The sequence below is a fragment of the Strix uralensis genome, chromosome 4 (genome assembly GCF_047716275.1).
Source record: "Strix uralensis isolate ZFMK-TIS-50842 chromosome 4, bStrUra1, whole genome shotgun sequence".
Lineage (NCBI taxonomy): Eukaryota > Metazoa > Chordata > Aves > Strigiformes > Strigidae > Strix > Strix uralensis.
This window is the reverse complement of record NC_133975.1, coordinates 110,239,134-110,259,459: the sequence shown is the minus strand read 5'-3', so window position 1 is coordinate 110,259,459 and position 20,326 is coordinate 110,239,134. Positions and strand designations below refer to the sequence as shown.

Sequence of the window (20,326 nt, the reverse complement as noted above, 5' to 3'; positions counted from 1 at the left end):
GTACTGAATTATGGCAAAAATGAATATTATTCCATGTTGCTGTTTCTACCGGTGTTTTATTTATTTTATTTTTCTCTGCCTTTGAAAATATCCTATATTTCCTGTTTCCCAGTGCGCAGTGTTTATGCTTTCTCAGTCTCATTTAGACTTCATTTCAGCTGACTAGAGTGAGGGGCACTGGAATAGTGAATTCTGGTCCTGGCAATAAAAATATGTTTTAGTGAGATAAGGGGATTCTGATCACTTCAGAAAATGTAAAGAATATTGGTGCACTTGAGCACAGACTGGGTATGTTGATTTGTTCTTCTTTCGTGTTTGAAAGGTTTCTATCCAAGTCTGGGGGATGCAAATTTACAACCTTTTAAAAATTAAATGTAAGGTTCTGGAAAAACATCAAGTTTCCTCTCTGTAAAATACAATATAAGAATTGAACATCATCCATGGTTTCTTTGGGAAACTTCAGCTCTAATGGCTAGAAGAATGACAGCTTTACTGTGGCTTTTTTTGTGTTGACTACAGGACCAAAGGGACTTCAAGAGTTTGCCAATCTATTTCCTCTTCCCCATAGCAGGCTCAGACTGTCTCTCCCAACAGGTGCTGTTAACACAGATCTTAATGTGGTGATTCTGTGACTTTTAGGCAAACTGCTGCAGTGTGCAATAGTTTAAGAAAAAATTTCTATCTAACCTTAGAGGGTTGTAATTTTAGTCAGTGACTGTGTGACTTTACTACACTGGTCATAGCTGTCTGTAGCTTTTAATAATTTCTTTTCCCATGTCTGATAATTGTTACCCTATTTTTCCCTCTTCTACCTTGCCATTCTTGAGACTCAGCAATCCCCATTTTTTTTTCTTGCAAGTCCTATTTCTTCTGCCTCAAGTAATTTTTGAAATCTAGTCAAGTGAATTGCCCCAGCATCGACATAGTCATTTGGGTTATGATGATAAAAGAAATAATATTTCACAATTTACAATATTACCCTTATTTTTACACCTTGTATGGTGTTAGCTTTTTCTTTCTAGAACATGACATTGTTGAATCATATTCTTTCTCTTAACAACTTCTGTTTTCCTTGCTGTATTTGTCCAGTTGGACCAACAGTGTCAGCTGCGAGCTTAATAAACATATTATATTATGTTATCAGGTCATTTAATGAAAATATACAGTGGATTCACTCTAGGTTCTCACTTGATACCTCTCTCCAATTTGACACAATTTCTGTTAATGGCTCTATGAGTTCTGATACTCAGTTTTGCTTCCATTTTAGGAAAGCTTAATATAGTTAATGTTCCTTTAGATTACTTTTGTGAATGTTGTGTGTGCAAGGTTAAAAAAAAAAAAAGTGACCTTTACTGCTTCTGTGGACAAATTTATCTATCTAAAATATTTAGTTGCTCATTACCAGGTCAATTGATTTGATATCAATGAATACATTGCTTGCTTTTTTTTTTGAGAACAGATCTTTTGTTGGAAACTTCAAATAGTCTATTTCATTTTTTTCCACATATTTAAATTGATTAGTCTATAATGTCTTGGCCACAGCTTTCTTTCCTTTCTCTTCTTTTAAAGACACTGTATTTACCATCTTCCATAATATCTTCAATTCTCCTTGAATCATTAAGATACTGATTCTTAGACTTGCTTCAGACAGTTAAGTATTCTTGGGTTATTTGTCATAGTTGGCCCTGGCCAAACTGAATATAGCTTAGCAGCTGGCGTGAGGCAAAGGGGAATGGTTTGCAGACCAGAACACTTGATAAAGCTCTGATGTCCCTGCTGTTTTGGAGGGGGGAGACTTTGCTCTGGGTTATGGTCCTGAACATTTAGAAGTAGTGAGTGTGCATCTTTTGATTAGTTCTCTCGTAATGGGCTTTGCCTCTCGTGTCTTGGCACTGCTTCATGTGAACAAACATAGTAACTGAGGAGCACCTGGAAGATCTGCTTCAAAAGTACATCCTGCTGACCTGAACCAGGAAGGCTAATGTAAACCTAGTCTGAGTCCATGAAGTTGCTTTGGGAATGTGGTGGAAGTCAGAGACTGTTCAGTTGCAATTAGGATTTAACATTCATTACTTTTTCTGGTCTTCCTGCCTAGGTTTCAAGATACTAATGGCAGATACATCCAGTGATTCAGACAACTTTCTTAGGGGTCAAATAGGAAGGCGGCCACCTTTGAGAGCATCCCACAACAGAGCTTGGAACTATGGTGCTGAAGAAGTTACAGAGAAGATCCATACTTTAGCAAGCACTTTACAGGTTGTTTACAAAATATGGTTTTAAAGTATTTATAGACTCTGCATTTCTGTAACATGGGGTCAAATTTTCATTTCTGAAGTTGTGGAAAACACTGTACTGATGGGAAACATTGCTTTCTGTGCAAACCAAAAAGGTTTTGTGAAATTGATCATATTACCTTTGATCTGAAAGTATGTGGCTTGTTACACTTTTATACAGCCATTACTTCAGACAGTAATATAATGTTGTTAGAAACAATTATGTGTTTGGTAATACTGTTTATAAAGTTAGCAAACTGAATAATGACAAATAAACATTGTCAGATTCTCACAAGAGGCATTACATTTTGTAGCACAAAGTTCCAGCCCCATCTTTGTTGTTTTGTACTGTGTAAAATTTCCTAATTCCTGATAAAGTAAATATGTAGGCAGTCAATTCTCTCATGATAGAACTTACAATTAAGATATTTTCTAGGTGTGAAACAGTACAGTGAGAAGCAGTATTTGTAAACTTGTAAGACATCCATACCCAAGCAGGAAGAAGTGTTCATCTAATTCCTGCTGCCTCAGTGGAGGCAGTGGAGGAAATCTCTGAATCTGTTTTGCAAGTGAGAGGAGACATTTAGCTATCCTGACACCATTTATTCCTTGAGAAGTCATTCCCATTCTTCTCTAGCTGACAGTTCTGAATGCCTAGAGTGGGTGGGTTTACACATTATCATTTGTGTTGAAGTATTGTTTGGCCAGCAATATTATTTTTTTCTTTTTAATATGTGAGAAGAGAAAAATCTATATGGAAAGCTGAATTTAAGCTTCAAAACTTCTCAGCTGGAAAATAGTCATCAAGCTAGAAAAGAGATGAGTTAAGAATGTAATCTGATTATTTTTTAAAAGGGGTTCCTTGGTATTGTCCTGTTTCTGTCTAACCTCTTCCTAGTTGCTCTTCTGAAATTCTGATTTTAAACTAATTTCTTTTGGCGGACTGCTTTTCAGCAGCTCTGCCATCTGATCCAGCTCTTCATCTGGTCAGAGAGTGCTCGTGCGGAGATCTGACCTGATGTATTGATCTTCAAAAATTTGTTATTCCTCAGTTAACTTAATTCTGTTTAACAGGAAGGTAATGATAAGATTTTTGGATTAAAAACAATTTTCTGCAGAGTGGCAGAAACTTCTAAAACTTTTTATTTGAAGCTGAGGCCTTACTGTTGTACTGTAAATGATAGCATGTGTTTTTGTGTTTGCTTTTTTTTTTTCTCCTTCCCTATACCTCTTCAGATTCTGGCTACTTGAATACGATTTTGAATACTTAGATGCTTTAAAAAGCACTTGTGTTATCAATTTGCTCTTACAAACCAAGAATAATAAAGACAAGAGTAACGTTTCATTAGGGGAGGTTTCTGTTTTGACTTTTCTTCTTCTCAAAATTTTTTTTAAGGATACCAACAGAAATCTAAGACATGTTGACCACTTGCTAGGACAATACAGAGAGTACAACAAGGAACAAACCGAAGCGATAACAACTGTGAGCAACTTTCAGTTTATCTTAACTTCTTAAATCTTTTCTGCTAATAGCATTCATAGCTGAAAACTTGGTAGTAATCGACTGAATATATCAAGAGTTAACTAGATGTCAACAGAAACTTTTTGTATTTATTTGAGCAATCTAAATCGAACTATAGTAATATGTTATATAATGAAACTCTGTCAGGTTTTGTAACTTTGTTACTTTATATTGTTTATAAGCATCAAATAGATTGTTGTATTATGATACTATGCCAAGTACAAGGTGCATAGCTGAAACAGAGTATTGGGGAACATGTTCCTTTTGCATGAATTAAGCGATAAGATAAAAGCTGAATTACAGCAGGGAATGAGACTAATCATATTGGTGTAGGGTTTTTTTCTTGTCATTCTATAACAGTTTCTGAATCTGTTGACCAGCTTTCTCTAAATTACAGAAAGGGTGAAATTCTCATAAATATCAAGCTTCTACAAGTTTGAAAACAGGTCACTAGACAGAGAAAGTAAAACAAATTAGTGCTGGTAGGACAAGAGAGGTTTATAACTTGGTAACAAACAAACTGCAGTCAGTGCTGCCTTGAAACATGCATTTGAGATGTAGGAATATTGCATGTGAGGGTAGAGAGAAAGAGGTAAAACAAATATGTAGCAGGCTTGTTTTCTTCAGGCAGCTTGCTTTCTAAAACAGTATGCACAAGCTCTGTGTGGAAGTAATTGGGGATGTTATATGCCTCAATTATTTTTTTTTTTCTGTTTGAATGCTGTTTCTGTCTTTATAAGCTCTACTTAGGTATTGAATTTGTGGAACCATTTAAGGTTGTCTGTTTTTAACAAATGCTGATAGTAGTTCAACATCATTGTTCTGGAAAGATTTTCTATTAGGAAACATCAAGGTGAGTGAGACATTACTCAAATTTAGTTTTGACTTAATGTCCATTTTTAGTCATGCTAGGTGGCTTTTGATTATGGTTCAAGTGGAGAAGAAATCTAGAGACTAACCATCTCCTGCTTGAGCTTTAAGTAGTAAAGTCCGTCTTATTAGTAAAGATAGCATGTTTTTCTGAGTTCCTGTTCCCTTTCTGAAGCAGAAGTTTACACTTGCATAGAATACATGTTGTATGTATTTGGTATGTGGGAAGAAGCAGCTGGGATCAGGAAGTAGTGAATCTGTTTTCCTTCTATAATATTTAAGAAAAACTTGAATACATTTCTCATTTGGATGGTGATGTGATGGTGTTTTTTTCACAATGATAGTCAAGTGTTTCTACCATATTAAAGATTGTTTATCTAAGAATATTTTGCTCCAAATGGGACATGTGTTTAGGTTCTGTCAGTTATGCTGAATATTGTAACATCCAACTTGAATTCTTTGTGATCTTTTCCTTAAAGTCTTTCTTCAGACCATTGTATAACATATTTGCATTTATTAATTGGTGACTATTGGACTGCTGAGGAGCTGTTTTCCACTCTAATTTATAAATTAGTCTCACTACCGCACTTTGAGGTGCCTGGTGTCTGCTTGAGAATTAGTGCAAAACTTGCTACATAACTTACAGGGTGAGAAAGTTTTGCTACTCAGAACATTTTCACTGTTGCTAGTGGTGGGAACATTGTACTCTCTTTGTGCTCCAGACCAAGGTTATTCTCCTGTTCTGCTGCTGACTTCATGATTGGGCTGTGTGGTTTTTCTGACTTAATGATTGGGCTGCGTGGTGGGTTTTTTTGTTGGTTTTTTTGTTTGTTTGTTTGTTTGTTTTTTTTCTCCTCCTGGAGGACAAGAATAGTAGAGAAAGGGTTCCATTCTGCATTTTGGTGTGGGGAGAAGGGAGAGAGAGGGAGGCGAGAATGTTTTGGTGTGGTTTTTTTGCTCATGTGAGTCTTTGGAGAGGTTTAAAAGTAATTAGCCTTTGAGAGAGGGGTTTTTAATTTATTTTTTTCTGATGGCACTGATATTTTTCTCTTTAAATAAATTAAAAAATAAAAATAAAAACAAAAGAAAGAAGAAATGGGAAAGCACCAAAACACTAGGCACTGTTCTGATGGGATTTAAACACCTTATAGATGAGATGTTGAGGAATGGAATTCAGATTGGTGAATATTAAGGGTATTCTATTCAAAGCTGTGTTTTTTAATATCTCTGTTCTAGTGTCACTAGCCTTTCTTCATTCTTTTAATAACTGAATTGTTTTTTAAGAGAATACAAATACCTTAAAATATAAAAATGTTGATAATGTACATTATAACTCAAAATTTTTAAACAACATTTTGGCCATTGTTCTGTTCTAAAGAAACAGACTGAAGTGTAAGGTTGTTAATTCTGGACACTGTCATGGTTCTTTGTTTAAAAAAAACAAAAAAACCAACCCAGTTGTCTGGTTTCATGTAGAAAAGATGAAAATGTGTGCTGTGTAGCTTGGTTTGGCTTTTCTTGCCCTATTAAAGATGCAAGATAAGTCTTTGACAGAGTCAAGTTAGATTTGAAAATTGAGTTATTGCTCTTCTTTCTTTGATCCACTGGCATTTTCATTATTTTTTTTAAGTCTTAGCTTTTTTAATACAAAAGTGATATTTTGTTACATACATGCGTTATTGTATCTTTTTCCTTCAAGTAGCCTCTGTCTTTTTGAGAAAGCATTAAGAAATCCTTAAGGTTTTTGGTTTGAGAGTTTCTTAGTGATAATGAAGTTGTTTTAATAATACCATATAATGAAAACATAATACTTTAAAAAGAAACTAAACAAGCATTGAAAGATTCATAAAAGATTTAAAGTAGTGTTTTCTGCTTTGAGAAGAAAATGCTGCCCAAAGATCCAATACAGTGTGTATAATTCTGCAAGAATAAAGCAGCAATTTAATCATTGTGTACAAACTTCTGTTAGGGAGAGGAAAGGTCAACCTTTAGAAACTTATGTTTTGTGGATTGTCAAATAAAGATTTGAGAAAAGCATGTGGCTAAGAACCAAAGTTAGCAAATGCAATCTACTACTAAAGGTAGGGCTTGATGTAAAGCTGCTTAGTGAAATATGATAGCTGTATGTCAAATTGAGTCCAAGTAGGGCTGGTAGAGAAATTCCAATTAAAAAAATATTTCAAGTTTGTTTTCTGGATTTTGCAGAGCTGTTATTGACCATTGCTGGCAAATAGATCTTATTTTGGCTGTAGGAGACATACTTTTCTTTTGAGTTTTCCTGCTTTGTTGCACCACAGTTTCAAGAGACTTGATATTTGAAGCTGCCAATGTTGGAAACATGTTTTACTATAGTTATGGGAATACGACATACAAGTTATTGAGGAAAAACTGTTATTAATTCATAGCTATACTTGGTTTAAAAATAGTTTTGATTTTCTTAATGACTTTTTAAAAAAAATATTTTACATGCACGTATTTTTTTAATCAGTCTGTGTTCATATTTCAGTAAACTGTAATTTTTCTGCAGTTAAAAGAAACACTGGAACAATCTATAGGTCAGTTAAGGAGCCAACGATTAACCCGAAACTCTGGAATAAGAAGTGCTTCTCTCTCCAGCTTATACCCTAGTGATCTGGATGGTGAAGGAGTGTCAGGTAAAATACTTAAGGTGCCTGAGTATGCTTAAATTATATTATAGAGCTGTTGTACAGAAAAAGGAAATTAAGAAGAAAAATGTGTAAAGAGAGTGGTGTGAAAAGTTGGCACTGATTATTTAAAATAAATTAAATTTAGAAATTTGGGAGACCTGCGTTAAGTTATGCGGTTGTTTATTTGGTAAATTCTTACAGCCTTCTGTTACATAGTCTTTTCTGCTGATATACTGAGACATCTAAAGGAAACATGGATTCTTTCAGTAGAGAAAATTCCTTGTCCACTACATGAGTTGTAGGCACATACAAGTTAAAGCTAAATCCAAAAGATATTGTAGCTTCTGAAGCTTGCTTTACAGCAAAAAGGAAAGTTAAATTTTAAATGCATAAGGTTATGTGTGTGTGGATGAAATTATGTAAGGTTTAGTGGAAAAGGAAAAACTGAACCAATGTATAACCTACGGAAAAGTAGTTTTCTCTTGTACATCTCTCTGAAAATTCATTATATTTTGGGAAAAAGTGTATTTGGAAGGAGTATTCCTCCTACAAGTACCAGTTAATGTATTTTAGTAGAAAACTCCAAAACTTTGATTTTTCTAATGTAAAAGCTGTGAAGTACAGTAGTTTGAAGCTATAATAGATCCAGGTGGAGGAAAAACTGTTGCTTGGGCAAATAAAATTTGAGGAAAAAACTACCTATTCCTTGGAGGAACAAAGGGAACCTCTTTCTTACCCGTCACATACGTGTATTCCAGAAATATTTAAATTGACGAACAACCCTGGGAAGAGCTAAACAAGAAGTATACCTGTGCATTTTATGTAACTTTAGTAATTGTTTTGTCTGTAATGTGGCCTATAAGGATATCGGCAAGATGAAACACTTGCTTTTCATGAAGCAAAATGAAAAATTTCCCATACGAAGTTTTGTCTTCCTACTTATTTTTTTATCTCTTATCTCATAAAGGGAACCGCCACTTCCTGCCTACTTCTCCTCTCAGGGATTATGGAGACTCACAGGGCAATAAACATCGAAGGTCTAGATCTGCAAGTGTTCGATTTGTCAATGAGGCAGATAATTTGGACCAGGTACAGATCACTAATGGGAGTTGCTTCCCCAAATAGGCAATATGTGGTCACCAGGCTCTTCGCTTTAATATCAAATAAGGTTATTCTGATGATGCAGCTAAGAATGTTTCAGCTATGAAGTGTGCTTTCGGTATTATGTGCCATTCTTCATTAGGCAGTCACCTCAGTGTCACGAAATTTTACGCAAATCTGTCATTATAGAGAAAAAGATGTAGTGATATCAAAAGGAATGTATGAAAATAATCTCAGTACTTTTTAGGCTGTGTATGAGAAAAATAATCTCTGAATAGGTGATTAATGTTCACCTACGTGATGGAATCCAGTGTGGCTATAAAGGGGATTGTTCTGCTTTAGTTAATGGCACGGGGTGTTAGTGGTTTTGCTGTTTACTTCAGTGTAGCCTGGCTTGATTTTGAGTCAGCTAGTTCTCCATCTTAATTCTAGGTCTGACCTGTGAGTGGGATAATTTGACCCCATACCTCAGGCAGATGATGTGAGGAGGAGAGGATGTGTATGGCACTGGTAATTTTCATACCCTTTAACTTGTGTCTACTTGTAGACTCTTCAGAAAAAATAAATTACTTCAATGGATAAGATCATAGGCTTTCTATATCTTACAGATAGAGAGGAGATTTCAGTACCTGTTTTTGATCTTTCAGAGTGGCTAGACCTGCTTGAGTGAATCCTTCTGTGTGGACTAGTTTGTCCAGGACAGTGACTAATATTAAAGCAGCTGATTGTAAGGTGTTCATGTTGACTTTATTAAATCAGTCCCAATTTCCAAATAATTAATTTTAAACTTAACCACAATACATTCTCTCAGTTGACTTTTTGGGAAGTCTGAGTGCTACAGAAATTCCTGTTTAACCCTGTTTCATTGTCCTTTTGGTCTACTTCTCCCCCCCCATTCCTTCATCCCGCAAGGTTAGTGTGGAACATAATCCTTAGAAGGAAATAGTGTTATAGGGAAATCTTTCCTCCTAAGCTTCCAAAAAGTTTGGAACTATTTTAGACTACTTCTAAATATTCTAGAAATATGTTAGAAATTTTATTCAAGTGAGTTTCTGCAATACATACAAAATTCCTAGTTTATATTAAGTATGTAAGCAAATAGCTTTTTTCCTAATTTGATTATAATTGCTGGTTTATTCCTTATTCTTGGTTTTCAGTGAATGAAATATGGCTTTACTCAATCATTAACTATTTTGTAAGAAGAGTGTAGTGCTTTGAGGAATGATGAACTAGAAGTAGTCATTGATCATGACCATAGGTAGAAATTGGGGCAGAGATAAAGCAGTACTGCTTAACTAAAGCTGTGGCTTTTTCTGCTTTCTGTAACCACAGTCCCTTTATTCCCATTCTGGCTGCTTCTAGCTAAAGGTAATTTTCCAGCTGAATGGGCTTTTAACACACTTGAGTCTCTCTCCTTAGACTGATACATTCTGAAAATATGCTGTGGTTTTCAAAGTCTCTTGGGTCAGGTTGAAAATTCTGGTTAGTCACACAGGGGAGATGGTAGTGTCTGTGTCTGAATGTTGAGGGCAGTCAGCTGGCCTGTGGAAGATCCAGGTTTAAGTCTTGGGCATAGAGCAAAGGGATATTATAAACCAGAGTTTTTCATTATGATGGTCCTGGCCACTGAGCTGTTGACAGCAGTAGGTTGGATTAGAATGGATTAATGGTCAGTTTTTATCCCATGAGGAATAAATGATCTATTACTTTTTTTTATTTGCTCCCTTAAAAACTTTGACTATAAATTAGGGGCCTGATGAATGGGGAAAATGGGAAGTTTTACAAAATAAAATAGATGTGTGTTTTGTTTTTGATCGTTCAGTTGTTTGTTTTTTTTTTTTTTTTTCCCCAAGCTCTGAAAAAAGCATTCTAGTAGAGTATGTGAAGTCTTGGGCAAGGTAAAATAGCTTTCCTCAGTGCTTTGGTAGTTCTTCAATACGTCATAGTGTTCTGCTTGGTCACTTCCAATTTCACATGCCATCTTTTTATAGTAATATATATAGCTGGGCAGAACTTTGTTTCATTTATACTAGCATTTATTAGCAGAAAATGTGTCTCTCCTGACTTCATCTGTGCAGGTCTTTCAGCTTGCTTTGCATTAGATTAAAAAGATGGTGCAGTGTCAGGTAATTGCTATGAATCATAGAAAAAAAACTCATAGTTGGGAAACTTGATTTAGTAAATAATATACTGAAAATTAAACTTCAGTGAGCAAGTGTTGTGAAGGGTTGATTGAAATAGAAGCATGCAAGCCTTGTCCACTCATCCAGGCTCATCTGCAATTCATGGAATTTTTTTGTAGGTTATTTTTATCTGCTTTATTTTAAAAAGTGTGTATGTATATGTATATACATATTTTTGGAATATCACAGAAAAAAGGATTCTTAAGCCTTGGCTTAATTTGTGTACTTTAATTTACAGCTGCATTCTTTCCATCAGTCTCTTCGAGATCTCAGTAGTGAACAAGTTCGCCTAGGAGATGACATCAGTCGGGAGCTTTCAAGAAGAAATCGGTACAAACAGAATATAACTCCATGTGAAGAATAGCGTGAAAAATAATTGTTATGCTTCTAAATAATTCTTAAACTCCTTTATTGTATTTAAAAAAAATTTTGGGGGAGAGTGGGGGATTGCACATCATGTAGATGAAAGTAGTGTTATGAACGTCTTGTTCCATGTCATCTTGTGCAGTATTTATACATGTAAATAACACCCATCAATTCTGATCTGTATAGTATCTGTGTCTTTTCCCCACTTTTTTTAATATATGGAAAAAATGACAAGGACTTGTGAATTTCTTTTATTACAACTTTGCTCCTTATTTGTTCTTGGTACTGGAGTCTTGAGGGCAAGCTCTCATGCAGGCCATAATGTTTTTTTAAAGTACATACTGTCTCAACGTATGGTGCTTTGTCTAATAGCAATAGCAGGAATTAATCTGCTAATTCCTAGTAGGAACAAGTAGTGTTCAAAAGGACTGTGTAGATGTGTTCATAATTTTGTACTTGTTGACCTGATACCTAGCCTTTCAAACTAGATGCTCTGTTATCTTCACTTGAGGAAAGGAAATGCTTTTTATCATGAATTTTCCACTTGAGGCTGGTCTCTAATTATGCTAGGAATTTAGAGGCTGTAGAACAAATTGAAGTAGGATAAAAATCCAGGAGAATGTTTCTGGTTAAAATTATCACAGTTGATATTTAGTTTTTGCACTGTAGAATATTGTCTTACCTGTATTTTTCTTTGAAGGACTGATGCTGAATTAAGAAGGACTCTAGAAGAATTGTCTCAAAAGCTCACCGAGTCCCAAAGACAAGAAACGGTGAGTGTGACTAACATGAAAAGATGATTTATATTTAGTAATCTAAGCAGCATGTGGGTTTTTAGTTTAGTGTGTGTGTCGGTAATCAGTACTACATATTAGTACGTATATCTGAACATGATCTTATCTAGGCTACTGTAGGTTGTTATAATGTTACCCTTCCACAGTGAAATCAGCAAGACAAGTTTTTATTTCAGGTACTTGTTTAAACTAAAAATGAGTGTTTTACAAGTGTGTATGTAGTGAATTTTTCTGTTTCAAAATTCAGTCTTGGAGAAAGCTGCTTTTTAACTTTGAACATTGGTTTGAATGCTATCATACTTGAATACTTTTTGAAAGGTTTTCCCATGTTATGATGATGAATAATACTGTTTCCTCTTCCTTCCTGCCTCCCTGTGCTTTTCAGTCCTTACCAGCTGTGCAGCATAAAGGGAGGAGTCTCTTTGGGCTGCACTCTTCTCTGAAGGTTTTGTGACAAATGTAACAAAGGAGGCAGGACAGCTATGGTAGTCTTTTTTTGCCTCCTGTATCTGCTGGAAGCAGACTAACTACAGTCTATAACACTTAAATATGAAAGAGATCTGCTGTTGAGATGGAATTCAAACAGCGTATTGCTGTAGGAACAAGAGAAGTTGAGAATCTCCCCATTAGTTAGGAGGTGAAAATCCTGTAGGTAGTTCTTGATGCATAAGACTTGAGTGTATGCTTCATGTAAGTATTAATGTGGTATTAGTAGCAATGCTGACTTTTCAGAGCGGGTGTTATGTGTCCTTATTTTCCCATAGGTGATTCATCTTGCTCTAAAATTGCATGAATTGGTACTAAATGCTCTGTCAAGAGCTTTAGTGATGTGTTTGTCACCAATAACAATATTGTTGGCACAGACAACTCATTGTCACCAGCAGACAGTGTAAGTTCCTGACTCTAGATGAAGTTGGACAGGAATTCAAGAGACTATAATCTATCAGTACCAGTTATATGCTTGATATGATAGAGTCCATCAGTGGAAGAAGACTTGCCTTGTCAGCCTTTCTACAAAAATATAACAGGCTGTCTTGTTAGAAAGTTAGGTCTGCTTCCTTCTAATAGCCTGGTAGGAAGTTTATCTGATAAAGAATTCTTGATACTTGCAAAACTTGTTTTTTTTTCTTGCTGTGGCCTGCTTCTCAGTATACTTATTTCTTTTCCTTTTTCATGTACCAGAAAATTAGCAAACTCACTAAGTTTTTACCAATATGGTTCTCAAAAAAAAAAAAAAAAAAAATAGCTGCTACAGCTGGCAACACTACAACTGTTCAGTGCCTTTGAATGAGAGAAACAAACCTTCCTCCTCAATCCTCCAAAATGCTGGCATCCACTGTCTTTTCATTAATGAAAGAAATAACTAGCTCTCTGTGACCTCCTATAGTAGGATTTCAAGATTTGAAATTGAATGTTACAACTTTTGACCTAAGAGAAACAAAAACTGGGAGATGTGAAATGTAACAAGGAAGCCTTCTGTAGTCTGTTAATGGTAAGGGGAATACCAGAAGAATAAGTCTCTTAGCTGGGAGACAAAATTATCATCCAATAAAGCTATGAAAGCTGAAGTATTTAATGACATTCTTTTAGTGCAAGACACAAATGCTGCAGGAAGCTGCAATGAGATAGTTTTCATGTATAGGACTAGTAAGACTTCAGCTGGAATATTCTGCTCATTGCTGATTATTATCTTTAGAAAGAACATTGACCAAATAAAGAGAAGTCTGGGAAGAGGAGAGGAAAAAAAGAAAAGGGGGGAAAATAAAGAAAGGCCTCTCATTCAAAGTCTTCCTTGAAAGGTTAAAACAATTGCTGGGGTTCAATTTGCAGAATAAATATGTAGTTAGGAAAGATCTAGCCATGTATGATGAATGGTCAAAAAGTGAATGTTTAGTGAACAATATTAGAATAGAAAGGCATCTAATGATAATTCTGCACAATACTAGGCTAATCACTTGTGGCTTGAGAGCTTCTTGGTCTGGAATTGATCTCTGTACTTTCTGTACATAGTAATCCCTCTGTGGATTTCTTTTCTGAAACTTTCCTTTCTGAAACTATAACTCTTTGTTATAATTTGCATATCTTTAACATCTTGTCCTACAGCAAGAAGGTCTCCACATTACATATTGTGAGAGGAGCTGCCACTTTTGTGGTGGTTTGTTATTTTCAGTTGGGGGGTGTGTGTGTGTGTGTGTGTGTTTGGTATGTTTTGGTTGGTGTGCTTGGTTGCTTTCTTGTTGTTGGCTTTTTTTTTATTGTTGCTTTTTCATCCCTAATTTTCATTGGAGGAGGTTGTTCTGTTTCTTCAGAGGCTTTTCAGAGGATTCCCTTTCTCTTCAGGCTGAAGAATTCTGACATACTTAATCACGCATTGTATCCAGGCAATTCTGCACTACTGAAAAAGCTTAGCAGTAGCAACGTTCTGCACTGCTGCTTTACATGTGCTTTCTGATAGTAGGTGTGGATTCTTTGCCCCTGTTCAACACCTAATGAACTACTGTTATGCTGATGACGCTGGCAGAATGGGTGAGATAAGGTAAATTCAAAAGAGGGGAATTTAGTATGGATGTTAAGAATAAAAATAACTCTAATGGTGAGCATAGCAAAGCATGGGATTAGAGTGCATGTAGAAACTATGGTCTGTTATTGTAAATTTTTGAGATCCTTTAGTACCTGTGTTTAGGAATTCTTCTAATGAGATTATTTAATTTGGAATTGAGTTCTCATTGGTGGAAGTGAGTTGGGTAGGAGGAAATACTTTTTTTCCCTCACAACCTTCTCATGCACAATTGTGCAGGAACTTTTGTCCTTAGTGCCTTTATCACTTTGTTTGGAGTGTTTGTCACCTCCAACATTGCCGTCGTTGTATTTGTATTCTATTGTATGATTCTTGATGATAAACTGTGAGCTTGAAATTTTAATAATTTGACAAGATGAGTTCACGGTAGAAATACTCTTTTCAGTTCGGTGTCCTTAAGCCTTCGTTTCTGTAGGGACATATATCTAAATTCTTACAGCTGTACTGTTCAGTATATTCAGTGCTGTTTGAAAATTGCCTCTATATAGATGTGTGGTGATAAAGGTCTAGTCACTAAGGTGTTCTGACACACTAGTTTAGAATTTATTTTTATTAGAGGCTATGATTCTTAGAGCCTTTTTAATGCTGAATCTGAATAAGAGCCACACAACACAATCAATGCATATTAATTTTACCTTTAAAGGGAGCCTTTTCCACCTCAGTATAAAAACCAGAGGACATGTGAGGTGCTGACACAGGCACAGTTGGATGCCTGTTTCAAATCAAGCATAATTCATGGTCTTGTACTTGAGAGTCTATGTGTGGTTTTGGTATGAAGACTGCAGGTTCTACAACTCTATCAGAATATCTTTTTTTATCTAGATGTTTTGTGAGATTTCTTTTATCTTGAAAAGAGTTCGGATGTTTGCTAGAGGAATGTCCATACAGACCTATAAAGAATTGAAAGAATGTTTACTTACTTTATGGTTATATAAGATAGCCCTCTTGGATAGTTTGTGATCTCCTGGTACAGAAGCATGTTCCAAATAGCACATGAAGCTGATCTTTATGCATAAAAAGCAACTACACTGAAGCAAGATTTGTTCAAATTAAGTTGATGCTTAATTGAGATGGTGCCATTAGAAGGTTAGTGTAGGCTGTGTCTGTGGAAAAAGACAGCAGTATCAAGTGAAATGGGTCTCACATGGAGTTAACGTGGTTACGATATCTGAGAGCTAAGGTTATTGTCTGATAAGGAACTGTCCTTCAGAAGATCTGATATAGGGATTTTTAGCACTGCACAGGTGACTTGTAATATATATATCACAGATTATTGTTTGTTATGAGGGAAAAGTTTAGCAATATTTAAAGTCGCATCTGCGAGAAGTTTGCTGTTTTTGTGATTTTAATACTCCTGTGGAAAGCTGAAACACAGGAGAGAAATTCAAGAAGTAGGGTGTTACTTTTTGTAGATTAAGCATCCAGCATCTTCCACAAGATTATATTTAGCTGCATGATTTAAGCCTCACCCTGGTTTTAAACAAGACATTCTATTCTTTGTGTTTAACTGGTGGTGGTGGGGGGGGGAGTTTTTTGATATCCTAATCCATTCTTAGATTTTCCTGCTACCTGAAAGCCATATGCAGAAACACAGCACTTAGTGTCATGATTATCATTCAGGTAGTCTGTGTTGCTCAAAATGCATCCTTGAAATCACATTCTAATATGCTGTGAATGCAATAATTTAGTGCTAGCGTTTCATGTCATTATGTAGAACCTCCGTATGCTTTGCACTGTTCTTCAGTGAATCACTTGACTACACTAAGGCTTTTGATAAGATCCAGAGGACAAGATACATACTCTTATGGTAGAAATGTTGTCCTGAGTCAGGATCATAACGGAAGAGAAGTGAGTTTCAGAGTTTCTTCTGCATGCACTAATTAATGAGTTAACACTTAACTATTTATAATTTTTCTTTCTTTTTTTTAATCCCCAATGTTGTGTGTCACAGGCTCTGTGACAAACTGAGGAAGGTCAGAAAGGCTATAAAACCAGGGAACACAATTCTTGTGGGAGATGATGTTTACACCAGCGTAGACTGGGTAAATGTTATGTTGGGGGAACTATGTTTTTAGGTGGTGCATTAATTACTTTGTGGAGCAAATAACTTTTTTTTTCTTCTGGAACATTTCTGGTTATTTGTGCATGAATTTTCATCTGTGAAATATTCACCTTGTAACAATGGCCAGAACAAACCTGTGTACTTTAGATATATCTGGAGGAAGGGATGAGAGATATTTCCCAGTTTTCAGCAAAGATATAACAAGTTTAATGACAAAGTGTTATTTTCTTTTCCTGCTACATAATATTGTTGTTTCTGTTAGCTGGAGTATTTTGTGAATTATTAGAAGTAATACTAAGTAGTAGTTGTCAAACCAAATACAAGCATTGTGATATGGTCCTTATTTTTTTATACATTAGTTTTTAGTAAGTAATTATTCTGGATTATGACTGCAGAGTTTTCATAACTTACATGAAAGAGCAAGTTTTGCAGTATGTTTTTGGAACATCTCCTGATGGTTTTAAGAGAAAATACAGAATTCCAAATTGTAAACTGACTATTCATCTGGCTGTGCAAACAAGAAGTGTTTTCAAACTGATGTATTCTGTTCTTAAAGAAAAAGACTGTTTCATTCTTTAAACTTGATGTACTTGTGAAGCCCGAATATAAATGTAACCTTAATTATGTTTCTCTTGTTACACAACTGTGTTGCTCCATTAAAATTTTCTATCTGCACATATGCCTAGTGCTAGTAGAAGCATGATGAATGGTGAAAATACAGATTGGAACTTGTTTCCCTCCACATACATCAGAAACTAGTAGTTGAATGGTGTTTTAAGTCTTTCTCTTTTTATCTAAATACCATTCAGTAATAGATATATTGCTTTCTAGTGATAGCTTAAAACAATTAGTTTTAAGATTGGGAGGAGGTGATGATTTTCCTTGATAATCTCCAACTGTAACATAAATTTAATTTCTGACCACAAGAGGGTGCTGTCTGCTAGCAGCTTGAAATGCAAAAATATTCTGATGTTGTAGTGTAAGGTTGAATTGTGTTTAAAATCCAAATTGCTTTAACAAATAACTAGTGTTATTTTTATTAGTTTGTACATGGATTTACAAAATATTAGGGAAGAGTCTTAAAGTGATGTGATTATTTTTTGCTATTACAGTCATTCTCATGTACTTAGCTCTTGTTTACTACTTTTCACTTGCAGATTTCTGAGTATGGAAGCGGCAAACGTTGGTCTGTTTTACAGACTGGAGATGTGAAAGAAATGACTCTCTAGAGGTTAATCAGGCCTGTGGCAGAGAAGCTAAGATTTTTGTATTGCAAAATTGTGGTTTCAGGTTAGGCTGCACCAAGCTTGATGTTGAGATATTTAGCAGTTGAGTAGAACCACCACTGTAGAGAAAAATATGCATATACCTAAGGGAAGATGTTACTAGCAAGACAGTCAATTCCCTGCTTGAGTACTTGCTGCTATAACTCTAGTTATTTTCTATACCATTCTACATCTTATTTAATAAAATAAAAGTTCTCTCTTCTTTCTACCCTGTACTCTATTTACCTTTTTTGCCATTGTTATCTTAATATGTGGTAAAAGATGGATTAATTCCCTGCAGGGTGTTTTTTTTCCTTTTGAAGGTATCAGAACGGGTAGAGAGAAGACTTCAGGAGATAGAACAAGAAATGCGTGCTGAAAGACAGCTTGTAGAAAGGCGTCAGGACCAACTGGGACATATGTCTCTTCAATTACAAGAGGTATGCAAATTAAAACTTCCTGTGTGTTCAGGATTAAGTTAGGAATGTGCTGCATTTGTGACCCTGTACCTGTCAACTGGCAAAAGTGCTCGTATCTTTGGCACATTGTTTTAACTATATCAGTCCAGCTCTGCTTGTTTTGGTGACCAGATGATAACAAGTACAGTCTCTGTTCTTCATGATATTGTCTTGTCTATATTTAGACCTTTTTGGTAACTGGCACAAATATTCTTCAAAAGAACCCACCCCCTATGCCCTCCCTCAAACCCCAAACAAACAAAAGCAAGTCATTAGCTGTTTTGTCTCAACTAAAACATTTTGTTTCCTAAAATGTAAACTTTGCTTTCAGTGAGCAGTTTATTTTTAAGTTATTTCAACAAGCAATCAAATGCACTGTAGTGGCCAGAGAGCTTTTCATTCCTTTTCAAAGAGTTTCATTCAACAGTATCTGATGAAGTATAAAATATTGTTTAGGAGACAAATACAAATATTTATATTATGAATTAAAATTGGAGACAGCTAGCAGCTTTTTTTCTGCTTGTTATAAGAAATGTATGACAAATACATCTCTGTTTCTGATTTTACTGCTATTTGGGAAATCTGTGTCTTAACATAGTGTAACACTTTATTTCACTCCCTTTAAGATATGATTTGCAGTGTTATTTCTAACTATGCAATAGAGTACTATAGTTGAGAAGAAACATGCAATTCCTTATTCTTCACTTTTAATATTGGTGACAGTATACATGCTTTTTGGAAGGCAGTTGTTTTATACTGTGCAGTGATATTGAGGAACCTTAATTTCGATTGACGCTTTGTATTTCATGTAAGGCTAGAGACTCTCTTCATGTAAGGCTAGAGACTCTTCAAAGAAGTCATATTCAAGAAAATGCTTTTTTGATACAGATAAAAAATAATGTTTATCAAAATGCTTGTAGTGCTTCTGTAGTGGTGTCTCTAGGAAGTTTTTTGCTCTGCTCATTCTAAACTTGTAAATGAAACGACAGGGTAAGTCACTGATTTGAATGTTGTGATCAAAAGAAGGAACCAGGAGATAAGGGAGTCAGTTACTCCAACTTTGTATAAACAACGCACGTCTGGTTAATGATAAAAAGATTGGTAGGAGGGGAACATCCTACCCCAGGAGGCGCCACAAGATAGTTGATAGAGAAGAAAATCGGCAGTAAATGGGGAAAAGATGAAGGCGGTGGGGTGATGGGGGGAAGGCTGCGACCACTGACTCATTTTAAGGTGAGGATGATGTGCCCTCCCCCCCTCCTTCAGTTTGTGCAGAAGAATTAAAAGGCACTGTAACTTCTAAATCGAGACATGTTAATCAATGAAGGGCAAAGTGTTAAGAAACTAACATTACAGTAAATGTCTATTTGTGTAGTCTGAAGAGTATAAATACATTGAAGTTCTTTTGTGCAGTGTGCCAGCTTTGTGGAATTACCACCTAGCACCCCACTCTGTCCTGACGTGGAACAAATAAGTACCTCTGCTCTGTGTGTATACTGGTGTATTGCACGCTGGGTAAACGACCCCACTTGTGGGACAACACTAGTATTTCAGAAAGAATTAGTGTTTTGCTTTCCCCCCTATTGATGTCCGAGTGGGTGAAAAGAACTAGAGTGCTTTATTACAGTTTTCATTGCCCTTTAATATGCCTACGTCCATTTCTAGATTCTTCAGTTGTGCCATTAGTCCAGTAGAGGGATGCTTAATGAAATGAGTTGGTGTCATTTGATAGTCTTATCTGCAGATTGGAACAATCTTTTTTTTTTTTTTATCCTTTTAAAGGGATAATGACTTGGATCTGTAAAGATACATTGACACTGCCATGGTCTCCTTAGAAGGATAACTTGAATTAAACTGAATTAATTCAAATGTATTTCAGAGACTTTCATATGATTAGCTATGTGATCATGAGCCCTCAAGCTGGATACCTTTTTTTCTACTAGCTCATCTCTTGAATTTCTTGCAAAATGAATGAGAAACACTAAGTACATCCCTGACCTTTCATTTCCCTAAGATGTCCAGCTGTAGATGAAGACATTTTAATCCTTTCTCTTGCAAATTCTATTTTATTCCATGCATATTTTTGTATATTATTTTCCTGAGGACCCCCTTTCTATTTAAAGGATTTTTAGACACCACTATTCAAACCTTCAAAACTCCTCATTCTTAGTTTGCAGGAAAGCTGAACACCTGTTAGTCTGCTTAG

General features: G+C 35.6%; 1 protein-coding gene across 1 annotated transcript in view; it reads left to right on the top strand.

Annotated features, from left to right (window-relative positions):
- The window catches only part of CEP128 (centrosomal protein 128), a 143,870-nt gene that overhangs the window by 2,866 nt on the left and 120,678 nt on the right, over positions 1 to 20,326 (top strand). The window contains exons 2-8 of the mRNA XM_074868532.1: positions 2,096 to 2,256; positions 3,670 to 3,756; positions 7,193 to 7,319; positions 8,281 to 8,402; positions 10,836 to 10,927; positions 11,664 to 11,736; positions 17,986 to 18,102. Of these exons, the coding sequence (XP_074724633.1) occupies positions 2,110 to 2,256; positions 3,670 to 3,756; positions 7,193 to 7,319; positions 8,281 to 8,402; positions 10,836 to 10,927; positions 11,664 to 11,736; positions 17,986 to 18,102 (765 nt within the window). The 5' untranslated portion in view covers positions 2,096 to 2,109. The remainder of the gene's footprint in view (positions 1 to 2,095; positions 2,257 to 3,669; positions 3,757 to 7,192; positions 7,320 to 8,280; positions 8,403 to 10,835; positions 10,928 to 11,663; positions 11,737 to 17,985; positions 18,103 to 20,326) is intronic.